Consider the following 24421-nt stretch of genomic DNA (forward strand, 5'->3'; position numbering starts at 1 on the left):
TATGCCAAGTATGGACTAAATCGGGTCATAACCTGATATAGGACCCATATAAACTGATCTCCCCATTATACTTCTTGAGCCTATAGAGATCGCAGTTTTTTCCAATGGTCTCCAACAGCCATACCAAATATGGCCATTTTTATCCATTATCATTTTTTCCCTATAAAGAGATATCGGGCAAAGAACTTGACAAATACGATCCATGGTGGAGGGTATATAAAATTCGGCCCGGCCGAACTTAGCACTCTTTCACTTGTTACATGGTATTATAACTTAGTGCATTTGTTTGTAACACCCAGAAGAACTAGAGATAGACTCATTGATAATTATATCGATCGACTTAGAATAAATTTCTGAATCGATTTAGCTATGTCCGTCCGTCTGTCAGCTAGTCAGTCTGTCAGTCAGTCAGTCAGCCTGTCAGTCTGTCAGTCTGTCAGCCTGTCAGTCTGTCAGTCTGTCAGTCTGTCAGTCTGTCAGTCAGTCTGTCAGTCTGTCAGTCAGTCTGTCAGTCTGTCAGTCTGTCAGTCTGTCAGTCTGTCTGTCAGTCTGTCTGTCAGTCTGTCTGTCTGTCAGTCTGTCTGTCAGTCTGTCAGTCTGTCAGTATGTCTATCAGTCAGTCAGTCAGTCAGTCAGTCATTCAGTCAGTCAGTCAGTCAGTCAGTCAGTCAGTCAGTCAGTCAGTCAGTCAGTCAGTCAGTCAGTCAGTCAGTCAGTCAGTCAGTCAGTCAGTCAGTCAGTCAGTCAGTCAGTCAGTCAGTCAGTCAGTCAGTCAGTCAGTCAGTCAGTCAGTCAGTCAGTCAGTCAGTCAGTCAGTCAGTCAGTCAGTCAGTCAGTCAGTCAGTCTGTCTGTCTGTCTGTCTGTCTGTCTGTCTGTCTGTCTGTCTGTCTGTCTGTCTGTCTGTCTGTCTGTCTGTCTATCTGTCTGTCAGTCAGACAGTCAGTCTGTCGGTCAGTCTGTCGGTCAGTTTGTCTTTCAGTCTGTCTGTCAGTCTGTCTGTCAGTCTGTCTGTCTGTCAGTCTGTCTGTCAGTCTGTCTGTCAGTCTGTCTGTCAGTCTGTCTGTCAGTCTGTCTGTCAGTCTGTCTGTCAGTCTGTCAGTCTGTCTGGCAGTCTGTCAATCTGTCAGTCTGTCTGTCAGTCTGTCTGTCTATCTGTCTGTCTCTCTGTCTGTCTGTCTGTCAGTCAGTCTGTCTGTCAGTCTGTCCATGTTACTTTTGTGCACAAAGTGCAAGTCGCAATCTCCGTCCGACCGTCTTTAAATTTGATACAGACATATTTTTCGGACTAGAGACTAAGCCTATTGAAATTGGAAAAAATCGGTTCAGATTTGGTTACGTCTTCCATATATATGTTCGACCGACTTGGGCTAATAATGCAATAACGTGGTCATTTATTAACCGATTCTGTCGACTAGTCTTGACTCCCGACATTACTGATGAATTTCAAGGAAATCGGTCCAGATTTAGATATGGCTGCCATATATGTATATAGCCCGATTTTCACTTCTAGAGCCACTGCAAGCGCATTTATTGACCAATTTTGCCAAAGTTTTGCACAACGCTTTTCTCCACGACGTCCACAAGATCTGAGAAGTTTGGTCTAAATCGCTTCAGATTTGCAATAAAGTGCTCATTTGTTAAACGATTCTCTCGAAGTTTGGCAGGAAGGATTTTCTTATGACTCTTGATATTAGTGGTGAATTTCATAGAAATCAGTCTAGATTTAAATAAGCTGTCATATATGTATATCGCCAGATTTTTACCCCAAGAGCCACTGCAAGCGCATTGTTTGACCAATTTTACCAAAATTTTGCACAACGCTTTCCTCGACAACTTCCACAAGAACTAATAATTTCGGTCGAAATCGGGTCAGAATTTTATATAGCTTGTCAGATTTTGCGTAATTTGCTATAGTTCTTACATTTTGAACATATTTGCTCGAAATGTGGCACGGATTGTTTAATAACCTCTCTGAAAACATCCGGCGAGGCCCATCCAAATTGGATCAAATTATGACTCCCACTTTGTACATATGGGGTAGGTGTAGGGTATTAAACAGTCGTCACCGCCTGACTTTTGCCTTTCCTTACTGTTTTTATTTAATAGAGAACGGTAAAGCTACATAATATCTTAATATTTCCGTCAAGTTGAATAAAAACATAAAAACATAGAAAATTAGTCGAGACCAAATAATTTAGATATTGTGTTATCTGATTATGAGTAAGGTTCTGGTCTTATAAAATTAATATTTATTTTATACATTGCAATCCAAAGCAAATTTTGTTAGCTTTGATTTAAGTCCAGGTTTTTTAAAATCGACCCATAATTACCCACACGAATCCAATTTTAAATACATCCTAATTTTGGAACAAGGTTGCGTATGACTAATATTAATTATTTAATTTCTTTAATAAATTTATCATAGTTCCTAAACTATAACAGACTTTTAGACAGTTGAAATCAAGTTTTCAAGAGCATAAAATGAGCTTTCGATATTGGTACTAAATTTCTTATGACATTCACATATTGTTACCAAGTTCGCAGCATTAAAAAGAATTATTGCTCTTAAAACATTTTTCGAAGTTGAGTTCAATTTTTATTTTACAATTTTTTTGAACATGCCACAAAAACCTCTCACAATATTTCACTTACTCTGGCTAAAGCTACAAATTACAAATTATATTCACCTTTTAAACATATATTGCCATTAGTTATTAACAACTCCATAAACATTAATTTCATTTTAAATTTAAATTAAAATCAGTTAAAATCCAATCTACACCATGTCATGTTTTCCAATTTTTTATCCCATACATGACAACTTTCTAGCAGAACAAAGCCGGGCAGACAACAGCCAAGCCAATATTAAATTGAAAACTTCTATTAACATGCCATTTAATGTACGTCCACTAAATATGGTGGTTGAATAATTCAAAAAGGATTAAGAAGAAAGAAAAAACAAAAATGTTTATAGTTCTCTGTGTTGGCCAATGGTTTACCAGGAAATAAATATTCGTGCCTGTAATGAGAGCAAAAAGGAAAATTCATAGGTTCGAGTGACCTAAGGGGCCAATTGCTGTTAATGCATAATTATGCCTCATAGCTGATAATATTGAAAAACACGTACACACCATACAAGTGCATATAGCCTTAAGCCAATGCCCTAATGGCCAATTATAAGCTTTTTAATTTGTAAATATCCAATATACATGCATTTAAAAATTATTATTAAAAAGCCACTAGTTTATATAGTACAACTATTAATTATTTATGTGGTCAAGGAAAACAAATAAAAAATAGGATCAATGGAATGTGGTGCGAATATTAAAGGCTTTACTTGAAGGTGATTGATAGGATTCACAAAATTAAATTAATAATTAATGGAAGGTAATTTTTTATAACCACCACCATAGGATATTCATTTAGTCATTGCGTTTGCAACACAACGAAATATCAATTTTCGACCCTACATAGTACATATATTTTGGATCGTCCTGAAAATTCTAAGACAATTCAATGATGTCCTTGTGTCTGACCGTCTGTCGTAATCTCTCTACAGCCTTAACAAATTGAGATATTCAGATGAAAGTTTTCACCGATTCGTATTTCGTTAGGTTATAGGTTTAAGTAGCAGTCTGCCATCAGACTCACATAGACGTTTGCGTCCATTACGATACGACAGGAACAGAAGAAGGAAGATACATTCTAGTTCCTACCGTTGAACCATCCAATAACTTTCGAATGTTCACATCCGCTAAATCAGACAGGTTCTCAAATAAATGAGAACCTAAAATGGAACTCCTTCTAACTGCTAGTGCGGGACACACACACAGAAGGTGTTCTATAGTGTCTACTTCCTCAATGTCCCTACAGCTTCTGCAAAAGTCGCTGCTGGCAACCTTCAGTCTGTCAGCATGTTTTCCGATTAGACAGTGACCTGCCATGACAGACACAATGACTGAGACGTCTGTTCTAGCCAATGATAGCAAAGCAGTAGACCTCTTCAAGTCTAGATGAGGCCACATAGTTTTGGAATGCTCACAGCCCCCTCTTTGTGACCATGTATCATTCGTTGCCCTTCGGGCTTGGTCCTGAAAACTTAGCTTACATGTCGCTAGAGGCATACCCACAGATTCCAGTATCCCTGGAGTGTGTAAGGTAGTTCCTAGTCTCGCTAGCTCATCCGCTTTACAATTCCCTGGGATATCTCTGTGGCCCGGCACCCAGAACAGGTGAATTTTCAACTGTTCCGCCATCTCGTTGAGAGATCTGCGACAGTCGAGGGCGGTGTTTGTGTTCAGAAATACGTACTCCAGGGATTTAATGGCTGTCTGGGAAGATATTAACGCCAATCGTAGTAATCCGTATTTCGTTAATCAAACTATATTTGGATATAGCTGCCATATAGACCGATCTGGAGATTTAAGGTCTTGAGTTCATAACAGACGTAATTACTATCTGATTTCGCTGATATTTGGAACAGTGAGTTGTACTACAGTCCTCGATATTCAAACCGAATATGGTCCATATCAGGCTATATGTTCATATAGCTGTCATATAGACCAATCTACAGATTCAGGGCTTTAAACCCATAAAAGCCGCATATACTACCAGATTTGACTGAAATTTGGAACATAGAGATGCAGTAGGACACCCATTGGGATATAGTTGCCATAAAGACCGTAAAAGCCTCATGTACTAAGGTTCTTGCTTCGACGCGAGGAAGTAAGAGCTTTTGGTCGTTCGTGCAAAGTGTAAAATGTAGTTCTTCATCTATCCCCACTCTTGTTAGAGACGATCAAACGTTCACTGACCCGGTTGATAAGGCTAACCTGTTGGTTGATTTATATGCAGGAACTCTTCCCTGCCGGACAGCAATCAACCCCTTAATCGAAAATATATTTGGCATGACACTAGATATTTTTTCGAACTTGTGGAGTTAAAAGGGTTCTTGAGAACCTAAAAGTAAATAAAAACCCCAGGCCCAGGCCCAGGTGGCCTATCAACACTTGCCTTGCGCAAGTATTCTTCGACGCTTGCTCGTCCATAACGCAACCTTTTCAACCTTGCCTACGGTGAGGGAGTCTTCCCGGACGTTGGAAGATTGCGAACGTTCAGCCAATACCCAAGATGGTGAGGCGAACAAACCTGGGATATGCTCCGCTCTCTCCAAGGTTATGGAGAGCATGGTTAATCACTATCTTGTGAGGTATTTAGAGTCTAATGGCCTTTTTAGCAATCAACAGTATGTGTTCCGCAGAAATCGCTACGGACGACCTCATGGAATTTCTGTCGAAATGTTGGATTCGCTTAATCCACCAGTCTGGTGAGAGTAAGGTTGTAGCTCTGGATATCTCCAAGGCATTTGATAGGGTCTGACACGGCGCGCTGATATCAAAGCTTGTCGCATTTGGTGTCGGTAATGGCTTCGTTCGATTTATTTCGAGCTTTCTCATAGATCGCACTATACGAGTCATTATAGAAGGGTTCTCATCCAATGAGCATAAATTGACCGCAGGTGTACCCCAGGGCTCTGTTCTTTTTCTTTCTCCATCTCTTCTTTTTAGTTTCATCAACGATCTTTTGTGTCAGACATCGATTCCGTTCTACTTATTTGCGGATTGCAGTAATCTCTGTCATTCGTACTCATTCGACCAAGTGCCGAGTCAAGTAAACAGAGTTATAATGAAAAACTGATGTACACTGTAAATAATGTAACGAATTCCAAGGAATGGTGGAAGGCAGTTAAAGAAATTAGAAATCATAAATTCCAAATAAGTAGCGTGTTATCAGCAGATAATTTCAAAATACACTTTGAAAATTTATTGAACCCATCACACAGTTCGTTAGAAATGAGTTATGCGCCCAACTGGAACACCGATGCTATACTAGATAGAGAAATAAGCATGGATGAGCTCAAATATGTTTTGAAAAACTTAAAGATGAACAAAGCTCCGGGAGAGGATCGTATCCCATATGAGCATATCGTATATGCCTCAGATGATTTCCATAAACAAATATTGAAAAGATATAACACAATCTTTGATACTGGAATAATTGATAATACTTTTATAAGAACGGTAATATTTCCAATTCACAAAAAAGGTGACTTGTACCAACCAACAAATTATCGAGGAATTGCGTTTATGAATTGTTTAGCGAAAATAATGATGGGTATTCTAAATGAACGACTTTGCAAGTGGGTGGAATACCACCAAATTTTAACAGAATACCAGGCTGGATTCAGAAAAGGCTACTCGACGGTAGATAACATATATAATCTGGCATCTATTGTAAGCCTAAAATTAAAAGAAAAGAAGAAGATATATGCATTTTTCGTAGATTTTAAGGCGGCATTTGATAATGTTTTCAGAAAGTCTCTACTATATAAACTTTCACAGATGGGCGTATCAAACAAATTTATAACATTAGTTCAAAGTATATACAACAACACACAATACGCAGTCTGGACGGGAGAAGAATTATCAGATTATTTTGAAACTAATTCAGGAGTTAAGCAGGGATGTCTACTATCACCGATACTTTTCTCACTGTACATTAATGATTTGCATGAATATCTTGAAGGAGGAATTTATATTCAACATCTAAACATAAGACTTCTGTTATACGCGGACGATATAGTAATACTTGCCGATGATATATCAACAATGCAGAGCATGATTTCCAAATTAGAAATGTACTGCAATACCTGGAACCTTAAAGTAAACATGGACAAATCAGAAATGTTGATATTTAGAAATGGAGGACGTCAGAGCCACAACGAAAAATGGACATACGGAGGGCAGCCGATAAAAGTAGTAAATGAGTATAAGTATTTAGGAGTAACATTTACGCCGAAACTAAAATTTACAAAACATATAGAAAAGCGAACAGATGAGTCAAAAACAGCTATAAATGCAACGTGGGATTGCTTACTTCGAAAGAGAGAAATAAAGATAGGAAAGAAGTGGGACGTATATCAAGCTGTCGTTCGATCAATTCAGACATATGCGGCTCAGGTATGGGGCTTTTCTCACTTTGAGGAAGTTGATAATTTGCAACGCTACTTTCTGAAGAAAATACTTAAAATACCAAATTTCACCCCGAATTACGCGTTGATGCTGGAGACATCTGTCGAAAATTGCCATTTATACACAATAAATCTTCATCTACATTACATTTACCAAATAATGTACAAGTACCATGAAAATCGATTGCCAAAAATACTAACAAAATTGCTGTTGCAGGAAGAAGTATTCTGGGTAACGGAGGTCAAAGCACTAGCGGAAAATTTGAACGTCCAATGGCCAAATACTTCCCAGGAACATGAATGGAAAATTTTTAATTCACATATTGTTTATAATAAAAAAATACAATTAATAAATGAAAATCTGAGGAAAAAATCACAAAGCATGTCAAGAATATATAAATTCTTAGATCACACTAGAGGAGAATTTTACTTTACTGATTCTTTTTCCAGCGAGGAAATATCTTGGATATTTAAGGCGCGATGCGGATTAGTCCATTTGAATGCAACGAATTTTTACGCGGAGAATGAAATGAAAAATTGTTCCCTTTGTAATCTGAATGAAGAGGAAACTATACGCCATTTCTTGGGAGTTTGTCCAGTTATGAGAGAGTTCAGAATACGAATCTTTCAAACACCAATATTAACTGAAGAAGATACAATAAACATTTTAAACGGCAGTAATGTAAACCACTGGAGAAAACTTGTCACATATTTAAAATCTGGTTCAAAGTACAGAGAATTCTTAATAAATGAATATAATTTTACGAGAACATGATATTAACTTCTATTTTACGACTGACGGTTTTTTCAAAACCATTGTCAAAGTAACTTGCTTGTTTCTTGTTTGCAAAATTAATTAATTTCAAATGAACTGTAAATATTTATATATATAAACCAAACATTATTAATTTTGTATGAAATTATGGATTAAAATGATAATTGCAAAATAAAGAAACGAATAATAATAAAAAAAAAAAAAAAAAAGTGCCGAGTCTTTTAGAGATTGAGGGCAAGAGGCGGGTTATGGATGATACACTCTGCCAAAATTTGCTGGCCATTTCTGAGTGGGGTCGAATGAATCGAGTAGATTTGAATGCACGGAAGACTTAGTGCTGTTTGTTGTCACGCAAACAATTCGCTGACCCATTACGATCATCTTTGTCTATCAACGGTATAGATGTTGAGCAATCAGAAGCTCTTGATGTTCTGGGCATGAAAATACAAAGAGATGTTCGTTGGACTAAACATGTATTTAAAGTGACGAAAAAAGCATGCAAGTTCTAAGAATTCCTTAAACGGCATAAGAATTACTTCACTCCGTCTGATCTTCTTAAAATCTATACCACTTTCATAAGGCCGAAAGTGGAGTACAGCTCACATGTATGGGGTGGAGCTTCAAAATCATCCCTGGAGGAACATTCCAGGAACTCACACCCGTTTGTAAATGATTGGCCGACGGACCGCCTAATGCATTATAGGGAGAATTCTTATTTCGCCCTAACCGCTGTATGTGGAATCGACTTCCCGCTAATGTTTTTGCCACCCACTATGACATCCAGAGATTTAAGACAAATGTCAATAAACACTGCATCCTTTCCCCCCAGCCTAGTCGGACAAAAATTGCGGCTTGTCAGGACTCAAGAAGTCAAATCGGGAGATCGGTTTATATGGGAGCTATATCAAATTAAATACCGATTTGAACCGTACTTGGCGCTGTTGTTGGAAGTCATAACTAACACTACATGGAAAACTTCATCAAAATCGGAAAAAAGTTGCGGCTTGTAAGGGCTCAAGAAGTCAAATCGGGAGACCTGTTCGTATGGGAGCTATATCAGGTTATTGACTGATTCGGACCGTACTTGGCACAGTTGTTGGAACTCATAGCAGAACACAACGTGCAAAATTTCAGCCAAATCGGACAAAAATTGCGGCTTCCAGGAGCTCAAGAAGTCAAATCGGGAGATCAGTTTATATGGCAGCTATATCTTAATCTGAACCGATATGTTGTGATTTCGCCAGACGTCGGGACGATCAAGAACATATATACTTTATGGGATAATAGACGAATTTTTCAATGTGTTCTAAATGAAATAAGTGTACTCCCATCCTATGTTGATGGGTATAAAAACGCACAAGCGAAGGAATCGCGTATTTGAATTATCGCATAAGTGAAAAAATCGCATCAACGAAGCAATTCCGCAAACGAAGAATTAACTAATACGAATAATCTCTTGAGCTAATAAATGTAGTAAATCCTCATTGGCAAATAAATCCCTCAGCAAAGGAATGGCGAAAGTGAAGAAATCGCGGAGTCCATTCGCGTAAGCGAATAAATTACGTCAACCATTGAATCGCGCACAAACGAAGCAATCGCGTGAGCGAAGTACTAACTAATGCGAAGAAATGTCATGAATGAAGTAATCGTGTGAGTGAAGAAATCGCATATACTCCCACTAGCAAATAAATCGCGAGAACGAAGCAATAGCGTAAGAAGTGGAATCTCATATTCAAAGGAATATCGGAAGCGAAACAGTCGCATAAGCGAATGAGCTGCATAAGCGAATGAGCCGCGTAAGCCGCGTAACGAATGAATCGCATAAGCGAATGAATCGCATAAGCGAATGAATCGCATAAGCGAATGAATCGCATAAGCGAATGAATCGCATAAGCGAATGAATCGCATAAGCGAATGAATCGCATAAGCGAATGAATCGCATAAGCGAATGAATCGCATAAGCGAATGAATCGCATAAGCGAATGAATCACATAAGCGAATGAATCGCATAAGCGAATGAATCGCATAAGCGAATGAATCGCATAAGCGAATGAATCGCATAAGCGAATGAATCGCATAAGCGAATGAATCGCATAAGCGAATGAATCGCATAAGCGAATGAATCGCATAAGCGAATGAATCGCATAAGCGAATGAATCGCATAAGCGAATGAATCGCATAAGCGAATGAATGGCATAAGCGAATGAATCGCATAAGCGAATGAATCGCATAAGCGAATGAATCGCATAAGCGAATGAATCGCATAAGCGAATGAATCGCGTAAGCGAGTGAATCGCGTAAGCGAATGAATCGCGTAAGCGAATGAATCGCGTAAGCGAATGAATCGCGTAAGCGAATGAATCGCGTAAGCGAAGGAATCTCGTTAGGAAAAGAATTGCGTAAGCGAATAGATCGCGTAACCGAATGAATCACGTAAGCGAAGGCATCTCGTTAGGGAAAGAATTGCGTAAGTGAATGAATCGCGTAAACCAATAAATCGCGTAAACCAATAAATCGCGTAAACAATGGAACCGCATAGTCGTACGAATCTCGTTAGGGTAAGAATCGTGTAAGCAAACGAATCGTGTAAGAGAATCGATCGCGAATAAATCGCGTAAGCAAAGATGTTATGTAAGCGAAGCAAATCTAAGCGAACGAATAGCGTGAATGGACCAATCACACAAGTAGAGGCGTGAGTTTCAAATTGTGACACTAGAAATGTAATCGAAGAAGTAGCAAAGGTTAGATTTAAGTCATATTGAAGCCTAATCCTTTCAACCAGGATCTCTATGAAAGATACGAGTAGAGTAACAGAGAAGTCAACTTCAGGGAAATTACATGGTACCTAATAGACAAACTATCTTGCAAAAAGATGCATTCTAGCGGCTAGTTGGGGTATTAGGATATCTACAGGCTGACGTTAGTTGATGCAGGTGTTCAGATTTGGCTTGGGCATGCACCACCGGTTTCACCACTATATTGGGTAGAATCTTTACGAGCCTGTAAAGATAAAAGCAGAGTTAGGAGGGAGCGAACAGTTCAAAATATGGAAAAGAACGCTGGAAAGTTAAGATGGAGTTAAGAAGCGAATTAGAAAGAAAACTAATAACATTTAGAAGCGAATGAATCGCCTTAGAAAGCGAATGGTACCCGATAGGAAACAAATGAACGCCAGAAAGTTAGGATGGAGCTAAGAAGCTAATTCGAAAGAAAACGAATCACATTTAGAATCGAACGAATCGCGTTAGGAAACGTATAGTACCCGATAGGAAACGAATGAATCGCGTTTGGAAGCGAGCGATCGCGTTAGGAAGCGAACAAAGTGCGTTCCGAAGGTAGCGAATTGCATTAGGAAGCGAACGTACCGCCATTTGGATGCCAAAGGCTACAAGGCTTTCTGAATGCGCACGTTGCGAGACGAGCTCAATGATCGGACATTTTCTTTGCAAATGAAAAAGGAAAGCCAGTGATTGCAACACACACCAACCACTATGGGACGCGTTTCGTCTTTGGTTAGAAAACTTTTCGAGCATATTAGATGAGCGTTGCTATGTTGTAATTGAATCGTATTATTTGCGAAAACGCTTCTATGATACAATTACCACATTAACCACGCTCGACAACCCTGTCTATTGGCTGTACTTTTTCCCAATGCATGTGTTTTTGTATAATGACAGACTTTTTTCTATGACTAATTGTTCTGTATGCTCATGTCTCCAAGTCTGGTTAAACATTATTAATCCCGTCTTTCTTGTAGAAGGCTTTCTTGGCAGAGGTTTAAAACTAGGCGCAATTTTTCCCGATGGTGAAGGCCGTGTGCCTTTTATGGCCACATTCTTCAACTCCATCACAGGCATAGGGGTGCCGGCTTCCGATCGTTCGATTTCTTTAGCACTTCAGGGTTTATCCTTTTATGTCGAAGATGCGCTCTACAGTAAAGTTGAACTAAACCCCTATCATATTCCTCTGAGATCGGTCTTTTATCTCAAATCTTCGTATGAAGCATGGCTGATCATCACTTTACATTTCACCCTTATCATGTAGTCCCTTGAGATCGTTCTTTTATCTCAAATCTTCGTATGAAGCATGGCTGATCATCACTTTGCATTTCAATATGCGCTTTTCCTTGTGAGAACGATGTATTCAGCTTTCCTTTGCTCGGTTGCCAGCTAGAGCAAAGGAAAGCTGGAGACATCGTTCTAACAAGGAAAAGTGCATATTGAAATGTAAAGTGATGATCAGCCATGCTTCATACGAAGATTTGAGATAAAAGACCGATCTCAGGGGACTATATGATAAGGGTTTAGTTCAACTATTTCAAGTCGGTTGCTGACCCTTTCAGAGAGGGGGGACATGCCATGGTGGTAGCGTGCATCTTCACCGATAGAGATGGTTCCTGCTTCACAAGATTTGTAGGTTCTGAGCTTACGGAAGAGGTATTATAGTAATCTCCAAGTCCAAAACTGATAAGGTCAAACCCTCTAACTGAATCCAATGCAACTGAATAAATATCGTTCTCTTTCCCCAAAAGAAACTTCTTTAGCTTTCTTTATTGAGCGGCTGGGATTTTCAGTGTCTTAAGTATTGTGAAATGGAGAGGAACTAGGCTCTTCTTCAAGTGGAGAGACTGAGGAAGAGATTTGATTTTCAGACTGACTTGTTACTGGCAAGCAAGTCGGACATACACATATGGAGGCCCCTGTTGATCAGAGAGCCCATGACGCCGAAAGTCTGGCGCGTCGTGCCCATCCCAGCCATGTTCAAACAATTCTCTAACAATTGGTGTTGCTAGGCGGCACGCAGTTCGGACTTGGCAAAAAAAAGTAGGCCACATATCATTGAGCTAAAACTTGAATTGAGAGAAGTATCCCCTGATTCTTAATGGAATGTTCATAGCAAAAGATGTAGGTAGGACTCATTAAGAATACATGAGTAATCTCCCCAGCATTGCGTGCTTTCTCCGCTTGGTTTTGCTTTTTGAGTAGTTCGTCAAAGAGTATAGGAGAAATTTGCACCCCAGCAACAAATCCGTTTTTATGGGACAAAACTTGAAAAACTCGCCCATAACTCGCCTCAGCGACCCCAGCCCAGGCAACAACGATATTCTGCTCGAACATTGAATATCAATAGGCACGTGGTAGATCATCTTCTTGATATTAGAGAGCTATTTTTATGCAAATTCAAATATGCCCCTGACATTCCATTAAGAAACTTATCACTGAGTGGTGCCCGATTCAAGTTAAACCTCAATAACCTCCTTTTTATAGCCGAGTTCGAACGGCTTGCCGCAGTGCAACATCTCTTTGGAGAATTTTTTACATGGCATAGTACCTCTCAAATTTCGCCAGCATTAGGAGGTGATAACCATTGCTGAGATTTTTTTTAGACACCCCTATATTCTCGAATTAACTCAGGGCCATATTATGAATAACGTGTAGAAATGGCAAGAAAACTTAAGCTAAGAGATTATCACAGCCATTGTGAAGAGGTCACATCGGGGCTAGGATAGCATCTGAAGAAACCACAGAAGAAGGTTATTCAAGGTCAGAAATTTACATGGAATTTTAACAATCTTATTGAAATTATAATCCACCTTCAGATATGAATTCTCAAGGCTCGACTCCTTTAGCCTTTGTTGTATTTTTACCCTTTGAAACTAAAATTTTCTCTCACATTTCTCTTTTGCAGTTTCAAACCTTGGTATTTGGAAGAATGCTCATCAACACTGGCCACCACTTACAGTTCTGGAACACCTGGCCACGATAAGAGTGTAGCCACCGTCGATATGGATGGTCGCTTGAGACCCGATCATATTTGTACCGTCGAGCATACAGGTACTTCGGCTTCAGCTCCTTTGGCTGCTGGCATTTGTGCCTTGGCTTTGGAGGCTAATCCCAATCTAACATGGCGTGACATGCAATATCTGGTGGTGTACACTTCGCGACCAGCTCCCCTGGAAAAGGAATCCGGCTGGATGTTGAATGGAGTGAAGCGCAAGTATTCCCACAAATTCGGTTATGGCCTTATGGATGCTGGAGCCATGGTATCACTGGCCGAGCAATGGAGTACAGTACCACCACAGCATATATGCAAGTCTAGGGAAAACAATGAAGATCGCAAGATAGAAGGCACCTATGGCTATACTTTGGCCACCCATATGGATGTGAATGGTTGTGCGGGAACTATTAATGAAGTTCGTTACTTGGAACATGTACAGTGTCGCATTACCCTGAGATTTTTCCCCAGAGGAAATCTGCGTATACTGCTGACATCGCCCATGGGTACTACCAGCACTTTGCTGTTTGAGAGACCTCGCGACATTATCAAGTCCAATTTTGATGATTGGCCTTTCTTGAGTGTGCATTTCTGGGGTGAGAAGGCCGAGGGCAGATGGTCTTTACAGATCATCAATGGAGGACGGCGACGAGTCAATCAACCTGGCATTCTATCCAAATGGCAATTGATTTTCTATGGCACCGCAGTACAGCCCATGCGTCTGAAGAGTGATTTGGTATCGCAGCCCATACGTGATCCGGTCTATACCTTCCCCACCGAATCGGATTTGGGACAACCCTTGAATAGCGACAACCAGTTTAGTAGTTTTATTAACTTTCAAAATCTTTACACCGGAGCTGGTTCCAATCCCGAACAGGTGGTGACCACGGTGGATGGCCATAATATACCCACACCGCAAAGGCAAAATGTTATGGCTGATTCCAATAATAAATTAGTTTTACATGATTGCGATCCGGAATGTGATTCCCAGGGATGTTATGGGCGAGGCCCAACCCAGTGTGTGGCTTGTAAACATTATCGCTTGGATAAGTAAGTCAGACAACTGTCTGCTAGCATATTCTAACAATTTTAAAATTTATTTTTCTTAACTTTTGCCCCCACAGCACCTGTGTAAGCCGCTGTCCTCCTCGTTCTTTCCCCAATCAGGGTGGAGTCTGCTGGCCCTGCCATGAGTCGTGTGAAACTTGTGCCGGTGCTGGCCAAGACAGTTGTTTGACTTGTGCTCCCGCCCATTTGCATGTCACCGATTTGGCTGTTTGCCTGCAAGTTTGTCCCGAAGGATATTACGAGAGTAAGCATTAAAGTCACCAACCACCAACCATTAAGAAAACTTTACTTATTTCCTTTTTCCAATTGTTTGTCTTTCTACTTTCCATAATGTCCTTCACTCTCTCTCTCTGTGTGTGTGTGGGTGAATTTGTATGTGCACCAAACAGATTATGACAACAATACTTGTGTACCCTGTGAAGCTAATTGCGGCTCATGTCAAGATCGTCCAGATTATTGTACATCATGTGAACATCATTTGGTAATGCACGAACATAAATGCTTCTCCTCCTGCCCCCTGCATACCTACGAAACCGAGGAATACAAGTAAGTACCATTTAGCTTTATTTTTATACATTGGGTGTTGTATTTTTTTATACCAACTACCAAAAGGCAGGGGATTTATTCATTTTGTCATTCAGTTTGCAACACATCGAAATATCTATTTTTGGTCTTATAAAGAATTTATATTCATTCTTGATCATCGTAAAATTTCAAAACCGTGTAGCCATGTCCGTCCGTCTGTCTACTGTAATCACGCTACAGTCTTTAAAAATAAAGATTTTAAGCTGAAACTATTCTAAGATTCGTTTTTATAACCTACACAACTACTGTGATACAGGGTATTATAACTTAATGAATTAGTTTGTAACACTCAAGAGGAAGAGAGATATACCCATTGATAAGAATACCGATCGACTCAGAATCACTTTCTGATTCGATTTATTGTAGCTATATCCGCCTGTCTGTCTGTCCATGTTATTTTGTGTACAAACTACAGATCGCAATTTTCATTCGATCGTCTACAAATTTGATACAGGCATGTTTTTCCCCCTAGAGATGAAGCCTATTGAAATCGGCAAAAATCGGTTCCGATTTGGATATAGCTCTTATATATATGTTTGTCCGATTTGCAGTAATACTGCATTAAAATGTTCATTTGGTAACTGATTATCTCGAAATTTGGCAAGAGAGATTTTCTCTTGACTCTCGACATTACTGGTGAATGCCATTGAAATCGGTTCAGATTTGGATATAGCTCCCATATACATGTTCGTCCGATTTGCAGTAATAATGCAATAAAATGGTCATTTGTTAACGGATTCTCTTGAAATTTGGTAGGAAGGATTTTCTCTTAACTCTCGACATTACCGGTGAATTTCATAGAAATCGGTCCAGATTTAGATATAGCTCTCATGTATATATATCGCCCGATTTTCACTCTTGGAGCCACTCCTAGCGGATATATTGACCAATCTTTCCAAACGTTTGTACAACACTTTCCTCGAGGACTTCCACAATATCTGTAGAGTTTGCTCGAAATCGGTTCAGATTTAGATATAGCTCCCACATACATGTTCGTCCGATTTGCAGTAATATTGCAATAAAATAGTGATTTGTTAACCGATTCTCTCGAAATTTTGCAGAAATGATTTTCTTATGACTTTTAACATTACCGGTGTATTTCATAGAAATCGATTGAGATTAAGATATAGATGCCATATATGTATATCGGTCAATTTTCACTTCTAGAGCAAATGCAAGCGCATTTGTTGACCGATTTGGCTAAAATTGCGCACAACGCTTTTCTCGATGATTACCACAATATCTATGGAGCTTGCTAGATATCGGTTCAGATTTAAATATAGCTCCCATATATATATTCGCCCGATTTGTGCTAACCGATTCTCTCAAAATTAGGCAGGAAGGATTTTGTCTAAACTCTCAACATTACAGGTGAATTTCATAGAAATCTGTTCAGATTTAGATATAGCTCTTATACAGGTGTAGGGTATTATAAAGTCGTCGCCGTCCGATTTTTACCTTTCCTTACTGGTTTGTCCATAGGCAGGTAAAGTTGGAAGATGCCCTATATCGGACTATATCTTGATATAGCCCCCATAGAGACCGATCTCCCGATAAAGCTATTGCCCGATTTTGTTAAATATCGCTGCCATACAAACCGTTCTTCCGACTTAACTTTGGGCCATAAAAGTCGCATTTATTACCCGATTTCGCTAAAATTTGTCAAAGTTAGTTGTGTTATGTCCCTCTACGGTCTATGTTTGGATATAGCTGCCAATAATATATACCGATCGATCTAAGGTTTTTTGTACCGTAAAAGGCGCATTAATTACGCGTTTTCGCTAAAATCTGGCGAATATGGTTTAGATCGGTCTATATATATATATATGACATTTTTACCCATCTCCCGATTAAAGTTGTTGGGCCCATAAAATTCCCGCTTTTGTTGCAATTTGGCATTGGACATGTTCCGTTCTGGATGTGGCTCACAGCGTATTTGGACATAGCACCCATATGGACCAATCTCACGATTGAAAGTCTTTCCTTTCCGCATATGGTGCAAATCGGACAATATTTGGATTAGATGTGATCATATGAGTTTTTGTGTCACACGTAATTCGTGAGAGGGATCCAAATCGCAGCTGTAATGAAATTAAAACTTTTTGTTATTCAAAGGCGCCAATAACGCGCTTTTGTCATATCGAGCATCGTAGGCACTCAGTATTTATGCCAAAGCCGGTGCCGCCCGACCTCTTATTGATTGTACGCGGCTGCCATTGTAGCTACTCCCTAGCATTGCACTATGCGTAAACTGTAGACGTGCAAGGTAACTCGCAGTGAAGCTTTTTGTAAAAGCGATGGATTAGACTTCAAAGTTCCAGCCTTTTTAGCGCTAATGGCTATCCCGTGCTGGGAAACCATGACACATGTATAAATAGATTACACTAGAATTTGAAACAGTGATCTTTCAATTTAGTGTCTTTATCCCATGCAAAGCTTATATAAGAGTTTTCGGCGTTTGTATATGATCCAGACCAACCCATGGAGTCCACGGTAGCGCAGAGGTTAGCATGACCGCCTATGACGCTGAACGCCTGGGTTCGAATCCTGGCGAGAACATCAGAAAAAAATATTCAGTGGTGGTTTTCCCCTCCTAATGCTGTAAAACTTCTCTCCAAAGAGCTGTCGCACTGCGGCACGCCATTCGGACTCGGCTATAAAAAGGATGCCCGTATCATTGAGCTTAAATTCGAATCGGATTGCACTCATTGATATGTGAGAAGTTTGTCTCTGTTTCTTAGTAGAATGTTCATGGGCGAAATTTGCAGACCAACCCATATTTAAATATAACTTTGGATATGGTAGTGGATTTATTGTAAAATAGGATGATGAATATATCTATGGTGGTGGGTATCAAAAGTTCGGCAGGGCCGTACATTTTACTTGGTTTTTTCTTGTTTCTTCATTGACTTTTTGCTACAAAGTTAGGTTTGTGTAGGTAGAAAATTAAGCGGCAACAATTTTCTTTACCTTGACACTTTGTCATACGAAAACATGAAAATGAAACTAAAACAAAGGGGAATTTTGGGGGTGCGGAAGAATTGCTGGCAAAACACTTCATATATAACATGTGTAATACTATACTTAAATGGGATTAGATAAAATGCAAATGAGCACAAGTAAGGGAGAATTTTAAAGGATAAAAGTTTAATGTAAATTAATTAAGATAAAAACATATGTAGGATTTTATTCGGGGATGCTACACAAATATGCTACACAAATTGCCGCTCTTTTGGCCTTTCTCTTCAGTAGGGTTTGTCATTTCAAGATGGAAAGATAAACCAGCCAACAACGAGTTGAAATTATTAAAATTTACTACCGAAATTCGGAGTTAGTGACCTCATCGTTATCATCGAAAAATCATTTAAGCGATGAGGCGCATTTCTGGCTGAATGCAAATTGAAAATTTTGCCCATGAACATTTCGCTAAGGAACAGGGGCAAACTTCTCACATATCAATGAGAGCAGTCCGATTAAAGTTTTAGGCTCAATGATAAGGGACCTCCTTTTTATAGCCGAGTCCGATCGGCGTGCCGCAGTGCGACACCTCTTTGGAGAGAAGGTTTACATGACATAGTACCTCACAAATGTTGCCAGCTTGGAGGGGAAAACCACCGCTGAAAATTTTTTCTGATGGTCTCGCCAGGATTCGAACCCAGGCGTTCAGCGCTACGGTGGCCTCTGGCTAAATGGCTTCGTCAATAAGCAAAATATGCGTTATGGGTCAGACACACATACTCCACGAGTCATCATTGCATCCCGAAAAAAATTACGTTTTGTTGCGGTTAATGGGCTGGCGGCATCATTGGGCCGTACTTCTTTCGTGATTTTCAAGACCGGCACATTATTGTGAATTGGAAAAGCTACTGTTCAATGATAAGAGAATATTTTTGGTTGATACGGATTTGGAAGACATGTGATTTCAACAGGTCGGGGCCACAAGCCACACAGTGAATGTCTCCATCAATTTATTGGAAACCATTGGAGAAAGTGATATCTTACGAAATCGTCCGCCTTGGTCGTGTGATTTGTCGCCGTAAGACGAATACTGAACTCAAAATTTTAGCAGTATCGGCCGATTAATGATTGAAACGCGTCGAAAATTGGATTGAGCCTCTGGGCTTCTGCAGGCGTGCCCGTGGTGGCCATGTAAAAAAATCGAGTTCCATAAATAATGACATCGAACATACTTTCACAAAAAAAAAGAATTTCATTGATATCCATAATCGTTTTTGTGTTATTTAAAAAATCTTTTGAAGCGCTCTTATAGTAAACCCCGACAGTATATTGTAAACAAATAGAAATGTGTCAAGTTCGGACGAACCTTGGGAACCCACCACCATAGATTCTGCTATAGACGCCAAAAATAACTTAATGAAGAGCATAGTTGCACTTTATGTACCAAATTTCTGCCAAAACAGCGAAAAAGCTGTTTTGGCAGCTTCTAGGTACCTTAGACGCTATTTAGGAGATCTGTTTAAATTGAAGATATAAGCTAATGGGACACCACCCAACCAACAACTAATGATATCGGTCCCACTTTATATTTTATCTGCACATGCACTGCGATTCAAAGAATGAGAGCAGTGCAAATACCGAGTGGTGAGTTGCACTGCTCTCATGCTTTGAATCGCAGAGCATGTTCCGCCCAAATACAGAGTGGGAGCAATGATATCGGTTGGGTGGTGTGCCATTAACTTATTTCAGGTTGTAGACTGATTTTTGACCATACTACACACTGATCAAATGCTTAGACGAGTACCGGTTGGACCTAAGAGACTGGATAAACCATATTCTAAGGAACAGGTTGATAAATTCTGTATCCCATGGCATAAATATAAGGGAGAAAGTGGCACAAGGCACGACACAGGGCAGCATTTTATCGCCACTCCTATGAGGAGATGTAATAATACATCTAAGGGGCAAGGATCCGAACCTGCTATGCAGAAGAGCCGAAAGGGTGTGGCATATGGCATAGGCACTGGGCTAGACCCTTGTTAACCCAGAGAAGACTGTAATATGCCTGTTCACGAGGAAGACAAAGGTGAGGTTATTTAACGCACCACGTTTCCTCAATAAGACGTTTTGGATATCTGCCAAGGTCAACTGCTAAAGTATGATCTTGGACAAGAAACTGAACTCAAAGAGTAAAATTCAGGAGCGTACTGAAAAGGTTCACAGATGTTGGGCACTATGTAGACGGGCGGTAAACTCAAAATGGGACCTGAATCCGAGAATAGTTCACTGGCTCTACAGGAGCGTGATTAGACTAATGCTTACTTACGCCTTAATAGTATGGTGGACTGCTATGGAGAAAAAGTGCTACATAAAAACCATATGACAGGTTCTGAGACCATGTTGTCTTGGCATAGGCGGAGCGAAGAGTATCACGACCACTAGGGCACTGGAGACTGTTCTAGATATCCGACCCATTTCCATACAGGTTAAGTGTGAGGCAGTCACTGCGGCCGAGACTTAACGCGATGGGAGAATGGATTGAGAATGGGAGCAGCTCATACCATTGCGGTAAAATCGAGGCGACGATAAGAAACCTGGATGGAATGGAGGAGTTTTCCGATTGGATACATTGAATTAATGGAGGAGGTTTCCGATTGGATAGCTGAGACGATGCTTGTAGTCGAATGCTGTAAACGGCTCAGTCTTGGATTGACAAAGTCCTGGTATTCCCATCTGGAAAATCATGCTACAAAGATGGATCAAAGCTAGAGGACAGAGTGGGCCTTGGGGGCTATATTGAGAACATAGGGAATGAGATCTGCCTTAGACTGCCTGACCATAATACGATCCTGCAGGCGAAGATCCGGGCGATCGCGGAAGGTGGTGTTGTGCTAACGCGAGGACGCCGAGTGTTTATATCCTAAGGGACAGTAAAATTGCCAAAAGGGCAATAACAACCAAGACGGTAAGGTCACGAACAGTCTTGCAGTGCAAAAAGGAGATTAACGCCTTCTCTGAGAATGGCAAAATCCGCATCGTTTGAGTGCCCGGCCATAACGGAAAAAGGGGGAATGAAAGGGCAGACGATTTGGCGGTCAATAAACTTGGTTAATCGGAAGCCTTTCGGGTAGACGCAGTCCGAGTTAAGGGCGTGGGCGCCGAATGCGCATGCAACACTGTGAAACCGCGAAACGGTCGGTAGGACGACGAAAATTCTACGGGGAGATAGATCTGGATCATAAGAAGACGTAGCTATTACTGAAAAGAAGTAAGAAGGAGGTCAGTACAGCTTTCGGTATCATAAGGGCTCTTTTATGTGAGCTCGTAGTCCCATCTGACTATCTATTGTAGTAGTCCTTTCTATCCACCAAATCGATGCGGCAAGTCTGCAGAGCATGTTAGAAAGATGTTGAGAAGTTGGAGCATTTCTGATGTCATTGTTCGGCTTTCGCGGCTAACAGATACCGGTATTTAGATGGAGACACAATACCAGATATAAATAAAGGCATAAACATAAGGCCAGAGGACTGCCGTCAATAAACTTGGTCAATCCGAAGCCTTTCGTGTGGACGCAGCCCAAGTTAAGGGCGTGGGCGAAGAATGCACATGCAACCCTGTGGTTGCATCGGAAGGACGGCGAAAATCCTATGGGGGGATCCAGATCGTTAGAAGACGATGCTACTACTAAAAGGAAGTAAGAAGGAGGTCAGTATAGCTTTTGGTATCATGACGGGACATATGGGACTAAGAGCTCACTTATTCGTTGTTGAGCTCACAAAATCGTTGAGGCATGTGTGGGGCATGCGTTGAAGATAATGAGACGTTTGAGCATATCCTATGTTTTTTGCCTGGCTTTCGCGTCTAACAGATACCGGCACTTAGGTGGGAACACAATACCAGACATGAACCAACTTAGGGGCGTGGCATGGAAAACAATTAAGGATTTTGTAAGTAGCACAAACTTAAATTTTCTTTTTCGAGGTTGGTTTTTAGAGCGCACAACAAGCCGATTACTGGCTTAGGCTGTTGTTGTAGCCACATTTTCATGTGGAGATGGCGATCCTCGTCAAGCTCCTGTATGTGAGCAAGCTCATTCCGGTTCAAAGGAACGATCGTCGCGGGAACTAGGTGGCTATTGCTTATTTTTAAGGCGCCAATAACTCGCCTTGTCATATCGAGTATCATAGGCACTCAGCATTTGTGCAAGAGCTGGTGCCGCCCGGCCTCTCACTGAGACTCTTCATTCGATATCGTTGTTGGCGACTGTCATTGGATCTACTCCGTATGGAGCATTCCACTATCCGCAACCTGTTAACGCGCCCGGTAGCTTCGAGCTAAGCTTATCGTGACATCAATGAATACCTCACAGATCGCACCTCAATGTTCCGGCCTGTGACGTGCTCGCAATTATCCCGTGCCGGAACTAAGGTGTATGTCTATAGTGGCATGGGGCGAATTATTATCTGCAACCTCTTTTCAACCTAACCCTACCTTCCTTAGATCAATATTTCTGCTCTAAGATAGCTTTTATTATTAGCATGTTGGAGAAAAATCTCCGTTTATAGGATTTAGCATCCTTAGTTACGATATAAAGTCTCCTGGTAGATTTATGATTGATCTCTTTTGTCTTAATTTTCCATTTATCTCCAAAGGCATTTTATCTTAAAAACACCAAGGCAAGTAAACCCTGCTGCAGATCTGATGTGTGCGTGTTGATCCTAAAAGAGTCAGTGCAGTGATAAGTAAGGGTACCGCAACAATTATGATTTTCGTGAGGCTGTGTGTGTGTGTGTGTGCGTGTAACAAGTGCCTCATTAGTGTAGGTTTGAGTTTTATGCACTTGCACTTCGCCAACCTCTGACACACACACACAAACTCACACACACATACTGACAGTGAAGGAGCATTTCATTTAATGATACCTTTGCTGTTGCTCTCCTTCATCTTAGCAGAAGTGGTATATCTAAAGCTGTTGCAAAGCGATACAGTGCTCTTAGTGCCATATCATGTCCTTTGTGAAATGTTGTGATGCAGTTTTTTTTCTCTTCTTTCGTCGCTGTAACATTCTAATTACTAAAATGTTCACACTCCATGTTGCAATGTCATGTAACATGTTAATGAGTACTGCATGTGCACTAGCCGTCAAGACTTTGTATGGTTATGAATAAGGGCGTAGCAAAAACGGGGTCAATTCAATACAAACAAAAATGTTGGGCAAAGTTGATTTGCGATTTTTTTTTAATAAAATTTTTATAAAAATAGTTGATAAAAATTTTAAAAGACAAATGCGGGTAGTGGCAATGCGAGAAAATTCTATATTTACAAAAAATCTAATTTCATATGAAATAATGTCAAAATTTCTTTTTTATAACAAGTGTTGAAAAGACTTTAAAAAGAAAGATTTTTTACAATTTGATATGAAAAGAATATGTTTTCTCAATTATTATACACACTACCATAGGATGAAAGTATACCAATCTAGTCATTTCATTTGTAACATCTCGAAATATTCGTCGAAGACTTCATAAAGTATATATGGTCCAGCCATGTCCGTCCGTCAGTCAAAATCACGACAGCGGTCGAACCCATAAAGCTAGTCGCTTGAAATTTTGCACAGATATTTAATATTGACGTAGGTCGTTGTGGACTGCAAATGGGCCATATGGGTTCGAATTTAGATATAGCTCCTATATAAACTGATCTCCCGATAAGATTTCTGGAGCCCCTGGAAGCCGCAATTTTTGTCGGATTGGGATAAAATTTTGCATGCAGCAACTGTACCAAGTACGGTAGAAATCGGTCAATAACCTGATTTTGCTCCCATATAAACCGATCTCCCGATTTGATTTCTTCAGCCCTTACAAACCGCAATTTTTGTCCAATTTGTCTGAAATTTTGCATATGGCGTTCCTGTGACTGCCACTAACCGTGCCTAGTTCGGTTCGAATCATTCCATAACCTGATATGGCTCCCATATAAACCCATCTCCCGATTTGACTTCTTGAGTCCTTACAAGCCGCAGAACTACTCTGGTTTGCCGGGGGAGGTCAATTTCTTCAGGTGCAATGGGAGGTGGAGGCCACCGTAGCGCAGAGATTAGCATGTCCGCCTATGACGCTGAACGACTGGTTTCAAACCCTGGCGAGACCATCAGAAAACATTTTCAGCGGTGGCCTTCCCCTCCTAATGCTGGCAACATTTGTGTAGTACTATGCCATGTAAAACTTCT

The 24421-nt window shown here is 40.3% G+C and overlaps 1 protein-coding gene across 5 annotated transcripts in view; it reads left to right on the plus strand.

The window, feature by feature from the left end:
* LOC106090602 (furin-like protease 2) overlaps positions 1-24421 on the plus strand; it is a 902413-nt gene that overhangs the window by 787821 nt on the left and 90171 nt on the right. For all 5 annotated transcript variants that reach the window (XM_059366328.1, XM_059366325.1, XM_059366324.1 and 2 more), the window contains exons 9-11: positions 13495-14631; positions 14706-14893; positions 15039-15195. In XM_059366328.1, coding sequence (XP_059222311.1) covers positions 13495-14631; positions 14706-14893; positions 15039-15195 — 1482 coding nt within the window. The remainder of the gene's footprint in view (positions 1-13494; positions 14632-14705; positions 14894-15038; positions 15196-24421) is intronic.

This window comes from Stomoxys calcitrans, chromosome 4, assembly GCF_963082655.1.
Source record: "Stomoxys calcitrans chromosome 4, idStoCalc2.1, whole genome shotgun sequence".
Classification (NCBI taxonomy): Eukaryota; Metazoa; Arthropoda; class Insecta; order Diptera; family Muscidae; genus Stomoxys; species Stomoxys calcitrans.